The 23,968-nt window shown below is 35.5% G+C and overlaps 4 protein-coding genes across 4 annotated transcripts; 2 read left to right on the top strand and 2 right to left on the bottom strand.

The window, feature by feature from the left end:
• Positions 1-233: 233 nt before the first annotated feature.
• LOC113499648 (cytochrome c oxidase subunit 5B, mitochondrial-like) lies at positions 234-1,857 on the top strand. The gene is made up of 3 exons (XM_026880186.1): positions 234-371; positions 1,003-1,172; positions 1,627-1,857. Exons 2-3 carry the CDS (start codon positions 1,010-1,012, stop codon positions 1,800-1,802), a joined length of 339 nt encoding a protein of 112 aa, XP_026735987.1. The 5' UTR covers positions 234-371; positions 1,003-1,009; the 3' UTR covers positions 1,803-1,857.
• A 2,933-nt stretch (positions 1,858-4,790) lies between these two features.
• Positions 4,791-6,646, bottom strand: LOC113499645 (larval cuticle protein A2B-like). Its single transcript, XM_026880183.1, has 2 exons — positions 5,792-6,646; positions 4,791-5,634 (listed from the first exon to the last, which is right to left on the bottom strand). The coding sequence occupies exons 1-2, from the start codon at positions 5,798-5,800 to the stop codon at positions 5,146-5,148; spliced, it is 498 nt and encodes a 165-aa protein (XP_026735984.1). The 5' UTR covers positions 5,801-6,646; the 3' UTR covers positions 4,791-5,145.
• Positions 6,647-12,398: 5,752 nt separating this feature from the next.
• On the bottom strand, positions 12,399-14,361 carry LOC113499646 (larval cuticle protein A3A-like). The gene is made up of 3 exons (XM_026880184.1): positions 13,967-14,361; positions 13,344-13,587; positions 12,399-13,092 (listed from the first exon to the last, which is right to left on the bottom strand). The coding sequence occupies exons 1-3, from the start codon at positions 13,970-13,972 to the stop codon at positions 12,893-12,895; spliced, it is 450 nt and encodes a 149-aa protein (XP_026735985.1). The 5' UTR covers positions 13,973-14,361; the 3' UTR covers positions 12,399-12,892.
• A 1,943-nt stretch (positions 14,362-16,304) lies between these two features.
• Positions 16,305-23,138, top strand: LOC113499354 (cysteine-rich hydrophobic domain-containing protein 2). The gene is made up of 3 exons (XM_026879801.1): positions 16,305-16,555; positions 19,947-20,157; positions 21,196-23,138. Exons 1-3 carry the CDS (start codon positions 16,437-16,439, stop codon positions 21,361-21,363), a joined length of 498 nt encoding a protein of 165 aa, XP_026735602.1. The 5' UTR covers positions 16,305-16,436; the 3' UTR covers positions 21,364-23,138.
• Positions 23,139-23,968: the final 830 nt, after the last annotated feature.

Below are 23,968 nucleotides of genomic sequence, written 5' to 3'. Positions count from 1 at the left end.
GGAAAATGTGAAAAAAAACCGGGCTAGTATACCTAAATCATAACTTATATCTTTTACCCACGGGGACGAAGTCGCGGGCAACAGCTAGTGAGATTATAAAATGCATTAATTTATTAAACTCATTCAATCATACGTTAATACACAAAATAGTTTAAATAAATTAATAATTGCGAGTATTTTACAAATACTTATAAAGTAAATACTCATTTCATATTTTAAATGAGGACTCCACTTTTCAAATTTGAATATCAAAATTCGATATGTCAGAATCTACCGTTGACATTAGAAAACATAAAGACAAAGCTTGAATATTCCTCAAAACTAATTTAATTGCAGTATTTTATTTTTTTTGCCTCGGTTGGAAAATTAAGGTACGTCTGAGGTCTATCCTGCACCATTTCTGCATTTGGTATTTTGTGAGCCCTTAAATATATCATTATAAAAATCGTAATCCCATAAATTGAGGAATCCCAAAATTGTGAGGGGTCTGTAATAAACTTAGACAAATACGTGTTGTGTGTGTGTGCGTATGAAACAAGCTTGCATGATTTAAGCGCTGGACTAAGGGTATTATTATTGATGATTTGTTGATATTATTATTATAGCGTAACTTAATAGTGGTTGATTCATAGTAGCCCGAATTATAATCTATTTACTAATGGTAATGTTTAACTTCAAATTATAGTTGCTATTAATACTCATGGTGATATCTAATATTTTTATGATCTCGAAGTGCCTCTAGGTTAACTTTGTTCTTCTAGATGACTTAATATCAAGACTATGATCACTATAACTGAGGGAGACCAACTCAAATCATCATCATCATCATCATCATCATCATCATCATCATCAGCCTTTAGTAGTCCACTGCTGGATATAGGACTGAAGACAGGGCGCTATGGCGCACATTGGGGGAGGCCTATGTCCAACAACTCAAATGAACACTTATTATTTTTGTGTATTCCTTTTTTAGATCCAATACTAATAGAAATAAATAAATAGTTGTAGAATGAAGTGGCTGCAGGCAGTGCGTCAGTTAGCCCGCGTCAGGTCTCGCCGGTACAGCGGCTTCCACGACACCCTGGACCACGTGACCGGCATCGAGAAGCGAGAGCTGCTCGCGCACATGGCTGGGGACTGCGACCCCTTCCGCATCATGGCCATTAAGAAAGGTCAGTATATGATTCTGTTGCTGCTTTTACCCAGAAGATAATTTTATGGATCCTTTGGATTGGTTGCAGAAGGTTCACCGTTTTTCTGAAGAACGGGTAAAAACAGTTTTGCAAACTCTTGTTTGTCCTTCATCCCTTTATGACATGACAACTTTTGAACAAGCACTTGCCCCTTATGTGGACACTCATTGAAGAGTTACTATCTTTTCGGTGGAAGCCAGTATTTCTAGATAAATTTGTTTTCGTCGCTGATTTTTATCGAGATGAGATAGATAGAGATTGTTCATTGCAAACCACTGAAGTACAGTATTCAACTATCACACAAGGCCGTCTTATCGCTTAAAAACCCTTTTATAGAAAACCTTTTACCTATAGCCTTTCAACTATAGCCAAGCAAGTGACATGCCTGCTTATTACTACAAAACAAAAACAAGCCTGTGTCCTCTGGTTTTAGGTCCAGGTACGAGGGAGCGCCCCAACCTGATCCCCAGCGCGTTCTGCTCCCGCATCATGGGGTGCAGCTGCTGCCCCGAGGACAACCACCTGGAGTACATGTGGCTCCACATGGGCTACCCCAAGCGCTGCGGCTGCGGGTACTGGTTCGAACTGTGCCCTGTCGCCCCTCTCTAATGATGTAGTGCTTAGTTTAGATTAGAATTGAATAAAGTATTATTCGGACTAATGATTTGATGTCTATCATTCGTGCTTCAGTTACTACTACTTGAGTTTCTTTTTATTCTAATTGATTAATTTAATATTTTTAGTTATGATATAGCAAGATGGGCAATAATAGTAAATTAACCAGCATGAAATAACGAATCTAAAGCAAAAGAGCACAAAATAATAGATAAATACTAGCTGACCCAGCAAACGTTATTTTGCCTAGTTGTATGTATTTTGAATGCCAAATTATAGAAAAAAAAATCGTCTAAAATATAAAATATTTTTTTTTTAATTTGAGCAACCCTTAATACTATAGGGTATGAAAAATAGATGTTGTTTTATTCTCAGACTTACGCAATATGTGTACAAAATTTCATACAAATCAGTCGAACCGTTTCGAAGGAGTACGGTAACTAACATCGTGACACGCGAATTTTATATATTAGAAGATTTAACAAATAATAGACAGGTCTAAGGCGTCATCGTCAATAGCCGTCTTTGAGCACATCTGAGTAAATGTCTACAATTTAAATTAAAATATTTTTCAATCATCAATAACATTTTGTAAGTGCCAGCTCAGTCCATAAAATATCTGCCGAATTAATTTAATGTTGCTTAGTAGGAGAACCTCATACAGATTTTTTTTACAAAATATAATGTCTTAATTTTATCTACTATAAATTACAAACAATCACTTGCAAGACAATATGATACGAGTTGCACATTCATTTCCATTATAATTTTTTTTTTTGTTATGACAAAAACATTTTAACTATTATCTTTGTCATCGCAATTTTCATATCGTTGTTATCGTGTCACCCATCTCTTACGATCATTTGTGGTCCAATTAACTTAATCATTATCAACTTAAGATTTTATATTATACAAGGCGGGCCTTTAAGCTCGCGGGTCGCTCTCGTAAATATTTCATCGCTTTACAATAATTATAATTGGTAGCCTGAACTAATTGCCAGTTATTAAAAAGGTATAAAATTCTCCTAACGAATTTAGCAATTATTTTATAACTGTAAAAGGTCGAATGTTTATTTTTCTTTCATTAGATCTACATTAATCAATCAAGGACTTAACTCATGTAAATGTCTTCTCCGAAACGTATTACCCAATTTAGTGATTGGGTATGTGCAAACTAATAAATACAAAATGAAAGAAAGCCCTAACTTTTTACAGAATGACAAATTGGCGTCAAAAAAAAAAATTGGGAGTGTCCGTGTTCTTAAGCCAAAAGAATCGATTCGAATTAAAGAAACAATAACGTGTGGCTGCTTATCATTTTATGAGAGGTAGACTGCTTAAAAAATAGCACAAATCAGAGCAAAATTATCGTTTACGTACATAAGAGATAGCACGGAACATAACGGAAACTTAATGACTACCAAAGAGTGCATGGCTATGAATCCCTTATGAGGATTCATAAATTATCAATGCCTATAAAATGTGAACATTACACAACTGCGACGAGATTAAGTGGGGCTTAACAAATAAAACGAGTCGATAATCTGTAACGAGTGTATCATTGTCCATTTGTCTGTCTGTTCAGAACGCATCAGCCACGCGTCTCTCTGTAATGCATTAGTAACAGTTTCGTCGTCTCAGCTTACTAAGAGCGAAGCTAACAATACGTCGCGCGTCGCAAGAACAGCGCAAAGCTAAAGAATCGTCGAATCACTGTCGTTCTCATTTTTATGTGGTATTTAGAGACATAGATATATTTTTGAATGTTACTTAGCTAAGGGTAGTTTTCGTTTCAATTAGCGCCTTTTAGTTTAGCGCGCATTGATGATTCAGTATAGCAGCTGTATCTACGTACATTAACTGCATAAGAAATTAGAATTAAGCTAGCAGCAGCTGACCGCCAAATGCAGAAACGAAATTTAGCTAAATGAAATTTTAGAATATAAAAAATAATTACGACTTAAAATTAAAACTACTGAGCCAAACTTGATAGTTTTTTTGAGACGAAATACCGTATACCATAGTTATTTTACGATAAATGATAAAAGAATTAATAAAATCGGTTGATTATCTTCGCTCTTGGTCTACGGCCAGCATTATAGTCGCTAGTTTCGTGGCGTTCGACACTGCAGCACAGTAAGGCCGTGCCGCTCGCTGCCGAGCGCCGCGCGCCGACCCACTTCCCGCGGCTTGCCCTTGAACCGACTTACCTACCCCGGAACTTTAACTACAACTGAAATCAGTTAAATAATTCTGTATCCAGAGAATTCGCAAAAGATAGAGAAGTCGCGGTCTCGGAAGAGAAAGGGGCTTTGAAAACAGCAGTGAAACCGAAAGCAAGCAATAAGCCCGAAATAAAATATAAATAGCCCAAAATAAAATTATACTTTTATTGAAAAAATTAAACTTATTTCGTGATTTGTTGGAATGAAAGAAGGTTGAATATCATTATGTTCTTGAGTTCTTGCTCATTTACTAAATGCATAATCTACAGTTTGCGGCTAAATGCATTCGGGAATAAAAATTCAAGTTGTTCTGCTGAAAAATGTGTCCCTTTCCTGAAAAAATGCATAAACTTTGGGATGATAAGGAGTAAAGACCGAATCTTCCAGTAATGCTGTGTTGTAAGACAATAGTTATAATAAAAATCGTGTTTTTTTTTCGTGAATCGTGAGCTTAATGGAGTGAAGCACCCAAAGTGATTAAATTACTCAATATTAAAGAACCATAACTACTAAGTATATTTAGAGTGGGCTTATCGTTGAAGTGCGATCTATAGCAATGCGAAATGAAAAAAAAGCAAGCTAAACTAGTCGAGAAGTTACACCACTATACTAGCGCTCTATATTTGTATCTACCTATACCTATATATTTATGTAATATAATAGGTCTTATAAAAAGAGATAAATAAAACGCCGTTTAGATGTTAAGGCCACAAAACAATAGAAAATACAATAATTTTATATGCGTTCAGCCTTGTATTGCTTTTATTTTTATTCTATTCAAAAAGTTTTTTATTTTTTATTTTACTACACAATTGCATACAACATTTTCGAGTGTACCAACGACTATAAAGTTTCAAGGCGAATGCGAGGATCAAAACAATTTAAGAAAGGTTTTTGGTGACTCTGGTTTACAGTAAATACACTCACACATACAAAAACCAAACACACATCTAAATCGATCAAAAGCTCTCAAACATTTTTCACATAATTTATAATTTTCCGTACATAATCACAGCAACAATTAAATACATTACTCACAGCATGCTATTACAGACCTCATAATACTTATCTTAATATCACAAGTTAGAAACATTTACGATAGAAGACACCTATTAGTTTCTAATTGAATACTTATTTGTTGGTATGAAGTAATGTCCATTGAAAGGCAACCTCTGTTCCACTTCGTTGTGAGGGTTGAAGTATATCGCCGGCTGTTCTTCGACGTAGTTATTTTGTTCGGGCAGTACGCTCGTGTACAGCGGTGTTGGCGCTGGTGGTGGTGCTCGGTACTGAACCGTATTGTAGTGGTAAGGGACTGGAGGTTGAGTCACAACCGGTGGAGTTCCAGGATCTTCACTTATGACAGCTTTGAAACCGTTTTTCGGGTCAGCGGTGTACTCAACTGTTCGCTTGGTCCCGTCCGGGCCGAGTACTGTGTATGCTCCGGTGACGACGTCCCCTTGTCTCACTTCGTGCTGGCTCTTGCTGTCGCCAGTGGTCGGGTCCTCGATGTTATAGGAGTACTTGTAGTCGTTCGGAGACGGCGGTGGATCCCGCACTATGATCCCGAGGGCTGCCGGCACCGCACAAAGAAACAGAACCTGGAAAGTTATGAATAAAAAATATTTCATACAACGTTGATTAATGATAAAAACACGGTTTTGTTTACGAAATTAAATCAATAAGAAAGTGAAACAAAACACTAGAAGTAAACAAACACAAATTAAGAACATTTCAAAGAAAAAAAAAGAGAATTACCCTTAACATGATGCAGACGCGTTCAACAATAGGGTACACAGTAAACAGTACTTCGCGCGGCAGCCGCTGGTCGTATTTATAGAAACTCTGTGCATTCACTCGAATGTTCCTTATTGGCAACAGGCGACCGAAGCTCGAGACTACGACTAACGCTGGTAATTAGAGCTATATTACCTAATTGTTACGTTGAACCAATACGTATTACGAACCCAGAAGCGGGATGAAAGTTTTCGTTGTACATTCTCACGGTTTAGGATTGTCCTGTCGAGTTTGGACGTTGTAAGGGCTATTATGCGATTGTTTAGTAAGTTAGTAGTAAGTATATGCAATTTAACGGCAGCGCTTTATTGGAGTGCATTCACAGAGTGAATAGTTTAACAATCCATATGAAGAAATGTAGAGCAACTCGTGTACCGAATTTAAAGAAATATTTTATAACAAATTGTCGTTTGACTTTATAATGGTTAGTGAGACTCGTCCAAATATTAAAAAAGGCTAACATTCTTAGGTCACCGCTAAGCCTCATGCGCTAAGTATGGAGCATCTATACATTTAGGACCATCTGAAAGTGAATTTCGGTTTCTTAGGTATTCGGTTGTCCGCAGTATAATTAAACCCGGCCAAGTGCGAGTCGGACCCTCGGCACTGAGAGTTCCGTACAAATAGGCGATATGAAAAGGTAATTTATCGGAAATTCTGTTAGCAAGGCTTAAGAGAAATAATAATTTTGCTTAATTACCTTTTTCATCAAAATTATTCTTGAACTGGAGCTTCAAAACCTTTGGAGCCTTTAAAACCAACAAGTACATCATTTTTTGATTAAATTACATGCTTGCAAAGCAACATGCAAGTGGTATACGTAGACACCTTATTATTACAATTGAAATTATTTTTCAGGTTTCTGCGATGCATTTATTAGCATTCTTATTTTAATATTACGACATTCGTATAAATAATAAATTCTAAACAAAATCACTGCAGCGTAAAAATTATTAGTTTTATTACAAACATTACCTCACAATTTTATTATAGACTGGTTTACAGACCTGAAAATTCAAAACGTTGTCTTTTTTTATTTTTCGAACGTTCTGGAGGCCATTAATACCATCAGAGTAAAATAAAAGTATTTCTATGAGACTGTGAATTTCGAGATAAAAACTCTTTACATAAAGCTTGCAACAAGTGTTGGCTGTTCATTGAATACCCTCGCTACTTCAGTTAAGACGATTTCAATGAAACTACTAAAAAAGTTTATGTAATCAATCATTTAATTGATGATCTATCCCTTGAGGCCACGGACGTTTATCCAAAATCGCTTATATAAACAAATGATTTGATTTAAACAGCATAAGATATATCTCAACTGTGCACGAATTCATTAATCATCTGTACTCAGATATGAGTAAGTAATATGTAATGGACTCAAGGTGTATGAGTTAATACACGGTCTATGTACTTTATAAACTAACGTACGCGGACTAATTAAAATAATTGCTCTTGTTTTCAAATTAAGAGCACTTTTATAACAACCGTTTATTATCTACTTAGTTAACGAGGTATTTTTTATTGTTAGTGAATGATGTTAAAAAAATTATTCATTTTTATTTAATAGTTTACATTTTCGAGTCTTTCCTGGTTTCAATCAATACAGAGCTAATACAGGTAAAATAAGTTCTATTAGATATCTACGAGTTAAACTCCGGCCTGTGTTTAACGAAAGTTCATTTTTTTGGAGCATATTATTGTTTATGCCACACATTGACCAAATGCGCGAGACGTTGGCCGGCGGTTCTGGTTTAGTCAGTAAGGCTGATACTACCCGTCTCCTCGACCTAGGAGGTGGGTCCATAAGGATTACCCGCGAAAACGAAAATAAAAAGGGTTACATTTCTTACAGCTAAATAAATGCACGTCAGAGGTCTACAAGACCGCTTAGACTTCTCTTAAACTCTGACAAAAGGGTGTACCTCCAACAACAAAAAATAAATATCGATGTACTTATAAGAACCTACGATATATTTTTTTGTACAGCCAAAACCTAGAATAAAATATACATAGTAATAAATATAATAGTATATAGTAATAAACAACAACTGTGTCCGTCTAGATCCGTAACGTGCTCGACCTTACTTTCACTATAGGTATAACTCTATCAATTATATTTACATACAAAGTATTGTCTTATATACATCTAGACACCTACTATATACACACCTACGTATGATCAATGATAACTTAATGTCGTTGGTAAACATTCAACAACACACAACAACAAACAAGCAAAGATGATTATTGAGAGATTATTGTTGGACTTTTTCATATATCCTACTTGGAAACTTTATAATATATTTTTAAAGTAATATCGAATTAAGTTAAGAAAGCAATTTTTACTTTAGGTTATGAATCACGTGATTGATTTACTATTAATTGGGATTTCGTAACCATTGTTATAGTTTTCTTTATTTGTCCTTTTCTAACCTAAATACATCCGTATCTGATTATTTTATTTGTCGTAAGCGGCTGAATTCAAATATCGTGTTTATCGTAAGCATTTCTGCTTCCATAACTGTAATTCTCAATATCCTTTATTCTACACTAGCTGTTGCCCGCGATTTAGTCACCGTGGGTATAAGATATAAGTTATGATTTATACCTGCCCAGTTTTTTTTTCACATTTTCCATTGTATCTTCGCTCCTATTAGTCGCAGCGTGATGGTTTATAGCCTAAAGCCTTCCTCGATGAATGGTCTATTCAACATAAAAAGATTTTTTCAATTTGGACCAGTAGTTCCTGATATTAGCGCGTTCAAACAAACAAACAAACTCTTCAGCTTTATATATTAGTATAGCTTCTACGTCCACTCCTTACTGAAGTATTAAGCCATTACTTTTCAAAAGTCTTGAGCTTTGTAGAAAGATCTAAGTAGTTCATGTTTGCAACAATTTTTTATTCAGCTGATCCGCTGCCATTGTATACATGCAATTTTGAATACCCTTATTTTTTATTGAATGAAGATCATAAAAGATTTATGAAACGACCAGTATTTTGAGTAGATACGTTTTGGACTACAAAATGGCTGCAGAACAGATCTCTACTAGTAATACTACACTTTCATAGTCTTCGATATTATCGCATTATGTGCGCCTGAGCGGTGACAGGATTACATAACAAAATTTAGTAACGAGGATATTACTAGAATTAAATTATTTCTCAATAACAGTGACAGTGCTGAGAATACACTTAGAATTATGAGCTGCAACGTAATTTTAGTAATGGAAACGCACAGTTACATGAGAACGCATTTGTTAACGGTTCTTAAGGTACAAAAAAATATGTAAATCATTGTATTGATGAAGAAAATTAAACGTAAGTTAAGACATTATTGAAGAAAAAGGCAGTCATTCAATCAGTTTCGAATTTGAAACAACATAGTAAATTGTAATTGACTCAGACTCCTTCTTGAGAAGTATATGTACATACTAATAACAGCTTGCGTTTATCTACTTAATGAGTTTTATGACAACAATCCTAGGCATTGAGTACAGTATTTCCGGACACGGTTTTATTGTCATTTCGTTCTGTACGCTATCACGGCCAGGCGATCTACCATTGACATTGGTTTAAGCACTTAATGTTATCTTTAAATACGATACCCGTTTCCTTCGTATTTTTAAAATTATATTTTCCAAAAATAAATGTTTGTAAATGTGTTTATTTTACACTTGACAAATCAGCTGCGATAGGCAAGTGCAGTGGTCTTGAATATTTCGATTAAATGTAATGTAACGTAAGGAAGTGTATTTTTATTATATTTTAGCATCATAGCATAGCATAATATGTATAATACAAGTCAGGATCCTAAAGTATAAAACCAGATATTCACTCTACTCATATGATCTCATCACAAATGGCAATTGCTCCATTGCAGCATTGGAACCTTATTCTTGTCTTGTTTCTGTTTTCACCTTAGTCTTGTTTGTAAACATTTTTAATAAAAATGTCCTCTTTATTTTTGTGTGTCAAATCATTGTACAAATTTGATCTTTATGCTCGGAATAATCATAAGTGTCTCGAGGTCAATGCTCCAGCTGTCATGTTATTTCTTTTTCAGTAATACATTACAACATTCATTTAAAACTAATAAATGTTTTCTCACTTGGAGTTATGGAAGTCGATTTGTGAGGGAAGTTAATATCCTGTAACAAAGTATTAGATCACTAGAACCTGCATAGTGCGTACCGAGTGCTGGTCAAGTGACACAAGTTTTTATAGTAATTATGATTAAAGTTTTAAGTAATCAAGATATAAAATAGCGCTAAGTATCTCCTTAAAAGGAACACGTTCTAGACTCTAGTTTTGATGAAAACGTCAAAGCCAAATAACACTTACTTCAACAGTATTTTGTAATAGATGACTATGAAAACAAGGAAATTTAAACTTGATTAAGTCTCTACATCTCTACCTTTGATGTAACATGTACTTCTCTATGTCTTAACGTCTATTTCGTATAGGTTTCTGTTAATTCTGTTGTTTTTTTATTATATACTACGTGAGCTCCTATGTATAAGAAGTAATCAAAGATTATGTATATGTATAGGTACTATGCATAGATAACATTTTAGAAGTGACTTCTACTTAATTGAAAACACGCTTAAGGCACTTTCCCTTTTAATATATAAACTAGTGTAAAATAAAATATTTTTAAAAGTAATAACCCTCGATTGGATAAGAAGTTTGTTTCATCTTTGTTTAATTTATTTAATTACGAGATCATAACGTAAGGATATGGCGCAACCCACTCGAGCGGCAAGGGCACGCACCTGGAAGTTTTTTTTAATTAATATAATACGTAGATTGTTATTCTGACAACCAGTCAAACCAAAGGATACTGAATTACTAACTAACATGGGTTTTGAAGGCCAGATTGATATATGTTCCTTATATATTCGGCATAGAGTTTCATTAGATGCCTAATGCTTACTTACTTAGTATAAAGTATGTTTTTCATTTCTCCTATTTTTGTGGATTTTAAATAAATGCGGACAACATCACATACATTGTTCTAAACCCAAAGTAAGTTGCTAAAGCACTTGTGTTATGGAATTCAGATACAACGAAGGTACCACAAACACCCAGACTCGAGACAATGTAGAAATGTGAATTTTTACATTGACCCGACCGGGGATCGAACCCGGGACCTCAGAGCTAGCGACACCTTGAAATCGGTGCGTACGCCACTCGACCACGGAAGTCGTCAAAATTTTATATATATTTTATTTGTAAGCTTTTAATACATTGTAGAGCCGTTAGGTATTTGAAAGAAACTATAGAGGTTGGCTACCGATCCTAACATATGTAGTTGGGAAAAAAGGATAGAAAGTGAAAATAATATACGAACGATGACACAGATGATGATTGTTTAGTTTGTAAACGATGTTATCGTAGGTGTGGGAGAGGCGGCGATCTACACGAGTAGAGCGGTGTATCGCTTACTTACGGGCTTACTACAATTAAGGTGGTAGGCTCTCGGATATTTTGCACTTACTGTAACACTGATTGTATTTCACTTTCTAGCAATCCTTATGCACTGGGAAATAGTGAAGGGCCGGTGTTTGGGTGCTGTGTACAATCTGTAGCTACGTATGTACATATGTCTATCGTGTGACTTTCAGGCAGCTCTACTTAATTACCTTACTAAAGTAAATTATCATAAAACATAAAATTTTATTGCATAAGGAAAACGAAATCGATAAAAAATAGTTACTAAGGCCTATCGCAAACTTATTTGATTCCATACAAAAAACATCAACGCGCAGAATCCTTTTATGGCGTAAGAAGAAGCAAGTTTTATTTGGTAAGCAGATAATTATTCTTTTGTTATTTTGCCTCTCTATAAAACATAAATGAGTATGTAAGTATCCGCATCTAACCAAATTAACTTCTCGTAATAATTAATGTTTAATTGTAGAAAGGTGTAAGCCAAATGTGGCAATCTTTAAATCTATTAAAATTAACATTTACTGCGAAGGTGAAATTATTTTTAGAAAAGAAAGGCCATTTGCTTGCCTTGGTAACTGATAGACTAGTTTTAAGATTGACATTTACTAGAACTAGACCAACATGGTGCCAGGTCAAAGCTAATTCAAGTTGGGTTTCGAACTAGATTGAGAAACAGCTGAGTGTCAGGCTAACGTCAAGTTCTGTATGTTACAACGCGTTGCGCCCGCGCATACGAGTATAATAGTCGGGCGCGGCTGACACACATTCACGTATGTCATTATTTAACAATCGTAAGTGGTTCACTTACAATAAATGCAGCTATAGAGTCATATTATTACCCTCATTATTGACAAAATCCTACTTATATTATAAACCTGATAGTTTGTGTGTATAGATGTAGGTATGGATGTTTATTCCTCTTTCAAAAACTGCTAAACGGATTTAGATGAAATTTGGCAAACAGATAGGTTATAACCTGGATTAACACAAAATATAGTTTTATTCCGATTTTATGTTCCCGTGGGTTCATTTTCGGTTTGTATCGGATGGGCCTTGGGGCAAAAGCTGGCAATTGAACAAAAATAATTCGTAAAATTAAACAAGGTGTAGATTCCTCTTATTTATTACCTCAGCTTTAACACTTCAATTAACAATACACTACATAAGCATAAATAAACATTAACGTTTACGGTTCAGGTCACTATGACGAGCTCATGCTCGCTTAGACAGATCTAGACCAGTTATTGCTTCGTAGATCCTGTTGCCCTACATAATTAGTACAACCGTTTAGTATGAAAGACATGAGTATGTTACAATGTGCAACATAAACCTCGCCTAACAGACAAAATACAGCTCACATCGAAACTTAATGAATTACCTCTATTGCGAACACTTAGTATTAGCGAAACATATAGACAGGCAAAGAAGCTTTGATTTGACTACCGAATAATATAACATGGTTCATGTCAACAAAATAGGTCGCATACGGTTGCACTACCTTCATGATCTTTAAGGATAAACAGGGACAACAGTCACATTATAAGATGTTTGGAAAAGCAGATTAAACTGGATCGTACTAAGCAAGCGAAGGTTTGTTGGGACTAGTGGTAGTAGGCGTGAGCGGGAGCTACTGCCTTGACGACGGCAGCTCCGGCCGGCTCTCTGTGCACGACGGCGTTGAAGCCGTTGTGGGGGTCAGCGGTGTACTCAACGGTACGACGGGTGCCGTCGGGCTCTACCAAGGAGTATGAACCCTGGACGACGTCTCCAGAACGAGTTTCTTGCTGGTTCTTTGAGTCGCCTGTGGAATTGTGTATTATTTAGTCAATTATTTATAAGACATTGTGCTGTACATTAGTTAGCAAGAAACATGATGATTTGTGACACAGTTTTTTGTTTTGCATTAGCTGTTGAAATGGTGCTTTGTTAGGCTTGTGATGTAAAATTATTATACATTTATTACGCAACGAAATTGAATGCAATTTTTTTAACTAAATATTTACCTTACCATTTTATTTACAGAAAAAAAAATATTTAAAGTGCTTTACTTACCGGTAAGAGCATCCTGAATGTCATAAGCATAGGAGTACTGAGGGTTGGGATCGTACTCATCGACTGGGGCGACCTTAGCGACGGCGTGGCCTACGGCTAAGGGAGCAGCGTACGCTGGTCTCGCCACAGCGACCGCCGGAGCAGCGTAACCCAGGGGACGGGGGTAACCGTATGGCGCAGCCACTGGAAGCAGACCTGCAATCGCTCCCCCGCACATCGCCAGGATAGCAGCTACGATTATGACCTGTAAACACGTAGATTTTATTATGAATGAAAACTAAGAGCAAGTAATATTTAGATCTATTCTTTAATCTATACTAAATTTTCAGGATCAAATTATTCTTCCAAAAAAATATAGCCTTGTCTAATGTAGCCCTCTATTTAAGTCAGAACCATAGGCGCAGAATGAGATATCATAATTATATGAGTTAAATAATTGCTTCAGATACTTTTACATGTTCCCTTTTCACCAGGGCTACCATTTTCAGCATTGGAAAGGAATCAAAAAGAAAAAGCTCCTTAAAAAGCTTAACTTCTCAGGTATCTAGATACTGAACTATAATAATAACTTAATATCTAAATATTTGAAAAGACAACTATAATATTTGATGTAGGTACCATACCTTCATGTTGCTTGAGTACCTTCGGTGGGCGCTCTGACTCAATGTGACGCTGAGGGGTGCGCACACGCAGCTTTTATACGCATGCGCATTTGAACTGCTTAATGCACCCGCCTAGAAAAACGTTTGATCTGTCACGGTCGACCCTATACCCTTTACCGAACCGGTCCGATTAATAACTATTATTTGAAACTAATAAACTGCCTTGGATGTCTAAAAATATACCGTAAAATTACGCGTAAAAGCTTCATAGACTTTTCTATAGCTAAATGAATATTCTCACTGAATAATTAAAGTACCTATATTGAAAACCCAAATAAATAAGCGTATATCTTAGCAGTGTATACTGTTTTCAGCGGGACATTTTTTCTGTCATTCCTTTCCAACCATGGACTGCACTTAAACTTTCAGCAATTTATACACTAAACATACTGAAAGATATTGGTTGACGATAGGACAGGTACTATATATAATAACCTTGTTGGTAATTATATTTTTCAGCCGTTTGGGTTCGAAACGTTCGGGACATGGGGACCAGGTGCACGAGTTCTCGCAAAGCGTTTGGTCGACTCTACCCATGATCAGAAGGCTGGTTTATATTTTGCCCAAAGAATTAGCATTTCCATACAACGTGACAATGCAGCCAGCCTTCTGGGCACGTTTCCCGACATTGGCAGGGATGAAGATGACTTTTTTGATTCTTTGTAAATAATGTATATTTTTTATTTTATATTGACATAGTTTTAAAAATGTAAATTTATATCAATTATACTTTATATCAATCTATATATATGTACTTAATTTTACCTAAGCTTTTATCAGCAATTCAGTAAAAATAATGCTATTCTAAAAAGGTAGGTATATTTATTAGATGCCTTCTCCTTTATTGTACCAAGCTTCGTAAGTTCGACGTATATAATGCAGTAAGGAGGCGGTATAACAACGCACAACACGTTACTTTTTGGGTCACAGCTGCACGTTATCAGCCTGCATACATGTGTGATAGTGGTCACACAAGTGACTTGAGATAATTCATAATGGTCGTGCCATGTACGGACAATCGATCTATGCCTTGCAATTATTCTGAACTAATGTATCTTTTATGAAATTATGAACAAGATTTCATCAGTCATGTCCCAGTATTTACTACTACTTACCCAGTCAACGTTATGACCATGAAAATAATTCAAGAATTTAGAAATAATCGAGACGTATATACTCGGTACTAAAGATAGGGTTGATCTCTTGATTAGGGTAGTGAAGGACATGTCGAATGGGGCTGCGTAGAGCCGTGAAAAAGCGCTCTCTCTCGCACAAACTAGGGTCCTAGGCGATGGGCGTGAGTTCTGTCGTCAGAAAGTATTACCCCAGACAAAGGGCCACATTCGATACCATGGATGCGGTCCCAGTATGAGGCAAAGAGGCCGAGCGAGAGACTCAATCAATGTCAATCCCACTCAAAGCACAAGCGAAATGTGTAAAAGAGATCCAACTGAATCATCAATGACCGCCGCGGTGGAAGCCCACAGTCGGCACGGCAGTTTGGGTTTGATTAGTAAGAGTCTGACACTACCCGATTACTCCCCCGAGGACGCGGGTGGATGTAACAAGTGTTATCCTCCGCTTAACTAAACAAAAAAAAAGATTCTTAACTACCCTATAAGAAGACGTATTCGTTAATAATAACTAAATTTCTCTTTTTGTATTCCTGTCTATCTTTTTACCCAAGTAGTACCCCGACCTATGTTGTATTAGAAGCCAGACTTTGCATTTTTAACCCTTCGTATTTAAAAAGTGAGTTTTTTCATGGAATATACATAACTAAAATGTACATGCTAGATCGCAAACATTAAGCAGGTAGGTAGGCAGAATTACTTATCATCATTTACTGTTAATCTCATTCACCTCATCTCACCTGGTAATGTAACATTCAACTCATATACGCCCATTAATTAAAATTAAATCTGGGTCTCTCGTAATGACCTACGACCTATCAACTCTACCCTTTGGTCCCTACCTGCGCCTTTTGTTGTGCTATGCTATCAGTATTGCTTTGTCTATTTCACCACAACGCCACCTTGCGTAAAATATTGAGACTATGCCATCTGCGTCTTGAACATACCAGTAATGTTGCTGCCTCACAAAATTCAATTTAGTAAACATTTTCAAAATTAAATACCAAAATCAATCCCCTTCCATTAAAATTTATCGTTTAAGTTCTAAACGAAACAAATCTATCCTTTTGCAGCCAATTTCTGGTATTAAGACCGAATAATTTTGTTTAAAATCGTGCTTAGATCGGAACACTTTCAAAAACTGTTATGGCAACATTATGCATATATGTTTATGAAACGAAACGTCACTTTTGACTTTCTGTATTCCTTTTTCATGAATGTGTAAAATCCAATAAACACTGTGCTTTGTTATGTGTTTATAATATAGGGAATTGATTTTTTAGTTAGTGTTAAGTACAATGGCAGACTTTGATGCAATATATCCTGATGAGACGGAAATCGAGGAGAATATAGAGGAGACACATGTGACGCTAGTGCCAGATCCGATCGTGGTTCGAGGAGCTGGAAACATGACAGTGTAAGCTTTCATTTATATTATCTGTTTAATAACATCAGCTGTTAGGACTCCACAATATTTCGAAAGTAGTCTCGAGAGAGTTATGGCCCCGAATATCGCTCGTTACGAAGTTATTTTCGACTCTTTGTCATTCGACTAGTGGCATTGAAATACTAATTCTTTATACTCATTTTTGTCCACTCACTAGTTGTATTTTTTACATAAGATCTTTTTATAAAACCTATTATAAAGTTTAAAGGCAAAGTCATGCTTCTTAGTTTAAACAAATTCAATAATGTTTAACCAATTTCAATATTTCAAAAATATTTTTAAATAAATTGGTGTAAACTAGAATTAAATTATGAAAATAACCTGAACCCATTTTATTACACATAAATTATGATTAATTTTCCTATTTATCAAGACCTAATAAATAATGTACTTATTTTACATTAACAACCAAGCTGCTTATTAGATATAGATAATTAAATTAAAGTTGTTAGTTAAATAGTTAGACACTTAAAACATGTTTTTATTAGAATTGTTCCCAACAGAATTGTAATTTTATTTCTGGTATTAGACCCTTGTGACTCAGTCATTCATCCAGACAAAGGACTCACAAGCACAGATAAAGAAAACCATTACTTATTTAAGTATGTACTCAGTCAACATTGTTTGTGATTGTATTTGTTAGTGTAAAGGTAAATTCACACTGTGAAACTTCCTGATAACAAAAATAAATAGTGTCTTCATGTTTATACATTATTTATGCCCGCCTTATATTTCAAAGTATGTTCGCTACTTAAATATTACACTTATTAGCATGCTGTATACAACAGGTTGCTATCATATAAATTATTTTACATTAAGTGGCACAATTGGAATTCCCAGCACACAAATATTGTAAAAAAAAATCAAAATTAAGAGTATAAAATTTATAAACAGTGTTTGTGTGCCAAAGTTTTTGTGTTTGTTACTGGCATCTATGCTCATGATTAAAATATTGACATAATTGTAGCATTTTTGAATACATGGAAATAAAATTTACTCAAGGAAATGTAATTTCTGATATATATTGTGACTTCTGTGCTATTATTTTGTATTTCATTTCATAGTTTTTTAATAGGAGGTAGGTACAGTTCCAAAGGTTTAAAGTGCAGTTGATAAGATATAATGAATATAATATTATTTATAATTGATATAGCATAATTATTTGGCTTGTGTTTGTGGGTATTCTGCATATTTTATACTAATTAGTATAAAAGGTAATACACAAGTCAATGTGTGTAGGGAAATATGCTTAGACAACCGTTACAATTCGCCTTTTGTTAAATTTTCTAGTCATAAAAATATCCTTACTTCTAACTGAGAGAAAAACTTTCTGTTTAGTAAGATATATTTGGGTAAGTCAAGGGTATGGGGGTCCATGCATATGACCTTGTTCGTGAAACTCCACGTGTCACAAGTTTAAGCTCACATAGTTATTAGAAATAATGTAAAACATAGTTATAAAATTACTTGAAATTTAATTTCCTATATTCTATTTTACTATAGGGAGTCTAAATCCATAGTAATTTAAGCAAGTTTTTTATAATGGGCTGGCTAGTCATTTCAACACAATCCTAAAAATCCCTGTCTGATAAGTAATCTAAAGTAGATGTTTTCTGTAGATTATTTGTGGATTAATTCAAATAGTGTAGGAAAATATTTTTCTACTAGATTTTGTATTAAAGTTTTGAGTATGAAACACTATTGCTGCACACTAAGCCTCAGGATTAGTGAGCCTTAGTGACTAGTTAAAAACTAAAACAAGAGGCTAGAATACATTTTATATGTATGATAACTAACCAATGGTCAAATGGTTTTAGATTTGTAAATAATACCAGCCTTTAGATGTCTTATAACTGACCTCATCCAACATAGGGAAGGTTTGAACATGGTGTAAATTTTTAAGTTATCATCATCATCAGCCTAGCTAACCGGATTCATCTAAGTATTCAGTGTTTTACAAGGAGCGACTGCCTTTCTGCCTTCTCAACCCAGTTATCTGGGCAACATGATACCCCTTGCTTAGACTTTTAAGCTGTAATTTTTTAAGTCTGAATTTAATATATTCAACAATAGAACCCCTATAAACTTAGTATTTGAAGTTACAAAGTGATATTTACTAGCTATCTGGTAACAGTTGTGTGCACGCATCATTACCGTTAATTACTGCGTCAGCTGATGCGATCGTCATTTACTTTACCGTATCAACTGACCCTATTATACGTCACAACTAGCGGAACTAATTCACACTTGGATTTGCCAACATCTCCAAACGATTGCTCAACCTATAATGGTTGATGGCTTTAAAGGTGACGTCAGACATTCTAAAGGTACCTTTTTGTTTACCCTTATAATTGTCAACGCGTCGAAAAGTCACTAATGGTTTTTCTGTAATGGAGTTTAATTAAATTTCCTGATGGGCCTTAGCGTTAGGTATTGTCGAAATCCTGTATATTCTTTTTGTTTTGGTAGTTAAAAAAAGGTATAGGAGGCAAAAAGAGCAGTCTAAAGGGCATTATAGCTCCTGACCAGATGGAGTGAATTCTAAATGTATTGTGTATTAACGTTATTATTTTTGGTAAGAGCCGTTTAAAAGTAGTGTGGGTGAAAGTTTTACTGATGGGAGTTTTTTATAAGTTCATACCAAGATTCAGATTCTTTATCATAAGTTCTACCTTTTTAGGCATCAAAAAAGTCGATTATTCCACTCTTTCTCTTGAAGTTGCTGATCAAGGACATTAGTAATATGGAGATTAAATACAATTATTTTATGTAGTTAATTGTGATACTTTGCTTTATGACACAGTAATACGATAAAACACTATTATAGCCGCAATAAAATAAGGCAAATACTTGAATCATCATGATAGGAATTGCAACAATGCGTAATTCTAAAAACGTTTAAATATCCTCCACATATACCTATCTACAAAGACATATAAAATTTTTATTTTAACATGACTACTAAGGATTTAATCATTGTGTCACGAGGATTTCCCAGACATTCAAGTCACATGGACAAAGACAGCAGGACTCGGGACAAGCATTCGGGATCACATATATACTGTCCTACAGTACATTGAAACCCTCGATACGTTTTGCACAATAAGTTTGGCGTGGACCTTAATCGTTCAGCTATCCCCGCAAGCAAGACGAATTTACCCAACACATTCCAAAAAGCCTTTCCTTCGACCGTTATTACTATATGAGGTACGATAGTGGCTACCAATCTTCTAGGATTTAGTATGGATTGCTTATCTATCCACTACTAATTTACTTTTTCTCACCTTTTTGAACTGAATAACAATTTATTGTGCCCGGGTTCCAAATAAAAAAAAATACAATTTATGACTTTACATTCCAGGTTTGGCCTTAGCAACAAGTTCAACGGCGAGTTCCCCTCGGGCCTGCAGTCGCGGGTAGCGCCCGAGGAGTACCAAGCGACGGTGGCCCGCATCAACAGCGTGCTGAAAAAGACTCTGCCGGTTAATGTGAAGTGGCTGTTCTGCGGCTGTGTGTGCTGCTGCTGCACACTAGGATGCTCTCTCTGGCCTGTTATATGTCTCAGTAAAAGGGTATGTATTGACTTGTTAACTTATTTAACAAACGACGCATAAAGAGGGGTGTTATAAATTTCGTTTCAGTCTGTGTGTCTGTAGATTGAGCCATTTCAATGTAGTTTGTTTTGTGTTAAAGATGCAATTTCGGGCTTAGAACTTGTGGGTGGTGAAAGAATTACCGAATTGTCTGCAAAAATATTTGAGTGGGAACTCAAATGAAAGTGCACTGAATTAGAATATAAATTACAAGAGAGTTCTTAGTATAGCTTGGTTTGATGATAAAATTGGTGGTGAGAATATGGATGCGACTCTCAAGTAAGAGTCAATAATTAGTACATCTTTGCAACTCTGCGATTTGTAATGCGGATTAATATCGGGAGTTTGTTTTTGTTTGTCCCTTCGAGAAGGTCATTATTCTTAAAATCCATATTGAGTTATCCGCCTGCCTTAAGACTAGTGGCCATTCAGGATTTCGACTCGTTAAAACCACCGTAGTTAATCACAAATATTTTTTATCTTTTGTCTCCTCCTATAAATCACAAAAGGCAGCCTTTGTTGCAAAACAAAAATTTTGATAGATTGCTGCCAAAAACCAAAATTAAATATTTTGAAATGCCCATATTTCATCTTAAATTATTTATAAATCCAGCAGGAAAACTAAAATTGGTAAGAAACCTCGAACAAAACAATGCGGATAACGATATTATTATTGCAATTAATTTATTGTGTCATTATAATGTTGTTTACTTCGTCTGCTGTTGATTAGTACTCGTGGTGCGTACTTAGAACAAAACTTTAATAAAGCGTATTTTATTCCAATGTATGTAATGTTATGTATATCTTAAGATAATTCATGCAAATATATGAACTGTGCAACTAATTGTACGCTTAGATATCGATTTAGAATTCATAATACATGATCGACATTTAAAACAGTAGTATATACAAAAAATAACTATTAGGTTCGATAAAATTAATTTAACCAAAAAGTTAGTCAGACATATTTTCATCGTCGTAATTATATAACTAAAAAGTTGTGTATTTGTTTTCCAGACGCAGCACTCTCTGAACAAGCTGCTGGAGTGGGAGAACAGCCGGCTGTACAACAAGCTCGGGCTTCGCTGGCGCCTCACCAAGCAGCACTGCGACTCCTCCTCCATGATGGAATACGTACTTCTAATAGAGTTCATCCCCAAAATACCCATATACAGGCCCGACTAGGCCCCTCACCTCGGCCACATAGACTTACTACATATGTAAATATAACACGTAAATCATAAATAATATTCTACGTCATTGCATCTCGAAGATAACAACTAATTTGCATGGCCAAGCCAATGAATCTGTGTAAGCTAGAATTTATATATTGTGGAGCAGCGCAAGTAGGTACTGATTATTCAATTTATTTTAAGGAATTTACACCTTATTACCGAAACGTACGAGCGCTTTTTCGGTATCATTAGAATTTAAAGTGTTGGAGGCATAGTAGCATAATAGCGGTGTCGTTCCTCGCGCTGTGCTGTTCGATGTAAATATAAGAATACGGTACATAAAACACGGACATATAAGTGCTACTGTTAAACGCTTTTTGTGTATAGGTAGATGCATTATGAATATCGCAAGCTTAGTCTGCAAATGTTATCTCAATGTGTATATATTTGTGAGGTTTGTAAGGATATATAAGCTTTTGGAAGCTGCTAAATATGTTATTGATCTTATAAGTGAAATGATTAGCGTAGAGAAGGCTATGTACTGGCCATGAGTATGGAACCTCCTTCATTATTGTTGGTCGATATCGAATATTCACAGTTGTACCTTACAATATGAACTCGGCCAAACTTGGTCTCACAACATTACTTCAGATACGTATGATATCTGAATGATTATGTTATCCGCGCACTTTGTATACTTACAATTGTCTAAGAGTAGATTGCTGTTTAGTGTCAGTCCGTGTAGCTGCTTGCTGCCTGAGGCCGCACATGACGCGATGCTCGGCTCCACTCACCGGACCATCGATGTTTACGAACAAATACTGTATGCTCAAAACCATGCTTATGTATATTTTTGTTATGTAATTAGCGTTAAAGTTTTTAGTTTGTAGCAGATCATTTATACGCCTTGAATGTTGTGTTTATCATTTCCTGGCTGACCTATTTCTACTAAGCGTAAGCTAGATAACTTATCTGTTAGAGACTATTGTACAGCCAAATAACATTTCTCAGTAACGTTACCTTTTGTTAGGAGTGAAAACATTTTGCCTTATTAAATAGAATAGGTTTATAACGTGGAACAAATCGTAAGTTACTCGTGTAAAGCGGTAACATCCACAGCGGAGTTAGTGACCTGTCTGTTCACTTGTGTTTGTAATGACGGCGGCGCCACTGACGCACGCGACACATTCGTGTTCGCGCTATTTTTATTCACATTTATTGAACTAACTTTATTGATATAGGTCAGTGGTCATTATTCCGCCAATTCATTCTAATCATCGCAACTGTTCTGTCATCGGACAGATCCGTTTGTACCATTTTTTTACGTTGCTATGTATGTGTACCTGAATGTCGAGTTTCTGTAGAATCGTTTAGAATCTGAAGCCGTAGTGACAGTAATAGCGGGGAGCCGATTCTAAAGTATATGCTAGGGTAATATTTGGGACTGTGTTATTAGACGATTAGCTTAACTAATGTTATGTACGTTAGGTGTATCCGCCCTCTTTTCTCTTTTCAACATGTTGTGAAGCGTCGCGAAGGGCCGGTATGACTTATCATCGCTACTAAACTAATCCGTAATTTTAAGATTTTAATTGAAACGTAGTTTGCTCGGATTGTTATCTTGCCACCTACTCGTTTTACTTATTATTTACTGTTTGAACGCAACGGTTGAAAAGCGAACAGGGTATGTTGACAGTAAGTTGTTATAAGGAATTGTAAATATTTTAAGAATTATTTTTGTTCAAATAATAAACTTCACTATATGTGATGGAATTATAAAACTTTCATTGTTGATTCAATAGCCCCCCTAGTCTTTTCCCAAACTTTTTGCGGTCGTCAACTATCCAAAAGCTATTATACTGGGTATCACATTCACACAAAAGGATTGTGAGACATTAATACTTACAAAGGAAAAAAAAACTGAAATTCGGATGATTTAGTGGCCGTCGAAGCACCGGGAAGAGGTATGGACGTGTCAATAGTCATTCATCTACGAACTTATCCCTAAAAGTAATCAAACTGTTTAGTCTCAATTACTCATCAAAATTCAATATTCAGAAGAATTCAATTCAAATGAATGGCAACACTAAAGACAGGGCAATAGATAAGGCAGTCACGTGATCTAAAAATAGTAGACTTGTACCATTAGTGGTATTACCGCGGCGTTACACCGACAGTAACACCTGCACATAATCTTATCACGCACCATTCTTCAATTGTTTTGATAAAAACGTCCATTCATAGTTCTTTGTGTCGATTCTTATCTTGGAACATTCTCTTGGATTCTCATATGACTGGTAACATCGTTCAAAAAGTAATAAAGCCTACAACAATATTTTAAGGGTGTGCATATTCACGATTAATAAAAAAGTTTGAACTTTGAAGAACCCCACCAAAAATAACATTAGTTTCTAATCGTAAACACTACTTTCGCCTGCCATTATCTTGTAAATGGCTAAACCGATTTTAATGAAACATGCCTAAGAACCATAACGAGAGATACTCGCTTATTGAAATCGGTTCAAACATTCAAGCTACGAGTTCATTACCTCGCGAGCCTCGTAGATAGTTTGGCAGCGAAGCTTGAAAGACTACTCAACAAATTTGCTTTTCAA

Source organism: Trichoplusia ni, chromosome 12 (assembly GCF_003590095.1).
Source record: "Trichoplusia ni isolate ovarian cell line Hi5 chromosome 12, tn1, whole genome shotgun sequence".
NCBI lineage: Eukaryota > Metazoa > Arthropoda > Insecta > Lepidoptera > Noctuidae > Trichoplusia > Trichoplusia ni.
This window is presented reverse-complemented; position numbering and strand designations above follow the sequence as displayed.

What these genes read in the sequence shown, in the direction of transcription:
- LOC113499646 (XM_026880184.1), bottom strand. An exon ending in CATTCAGGATGCTCTTACCG is followed by an intron (nt 13,093 to 13,343) that starts GTAAGTAAAGCA and finishes ACAATTCCACAG; the next exon opens with GCGACTCAAAGAACCAGCAA.
- LOC113499648 (XM_026880186.1), top strand. Translation starts at nt 1,010, where the DNA reads ATGAAGTGGCTGCAGGCAGTGCGTCAGTTAGCCCGCGTCAGGTCTCGC. An exon ending in CATCATGGCCATTAAGAAAG is followed by an intron (nt 1,173 to 1,626) that starts GTCAGTATATGA and finishes CTCTGGTTTTAG; the next exon opens with GTCCAGGTACGAGGGAGCGC.
- LOC113499354 (XM_026879801.1), top strand. Translation starts at nt 16,437, where the DNA reads ATGGCAGACTTTGATGCAATATATCCTGATGAGACGGAAATCGAGGAG. An exon ending in GGAGCTGGAAACATGACAGT is followed by an intron (nt 16,556 to 19,946) that starts GTAAGCTTTCAT and finishes TTTACATTCCAG; the next exon opens with GTTTGGCCTTAGCAACAAGT. An exon ending in TTATATGTCTCAGTAAAAGG is followed by an intron (nt 20,158 to 21,195) that starts GTATGTATTGAC and finishes TTTGTTTTCCAG; the next exon opens with ACGCAGCACTCTCTGAACAA.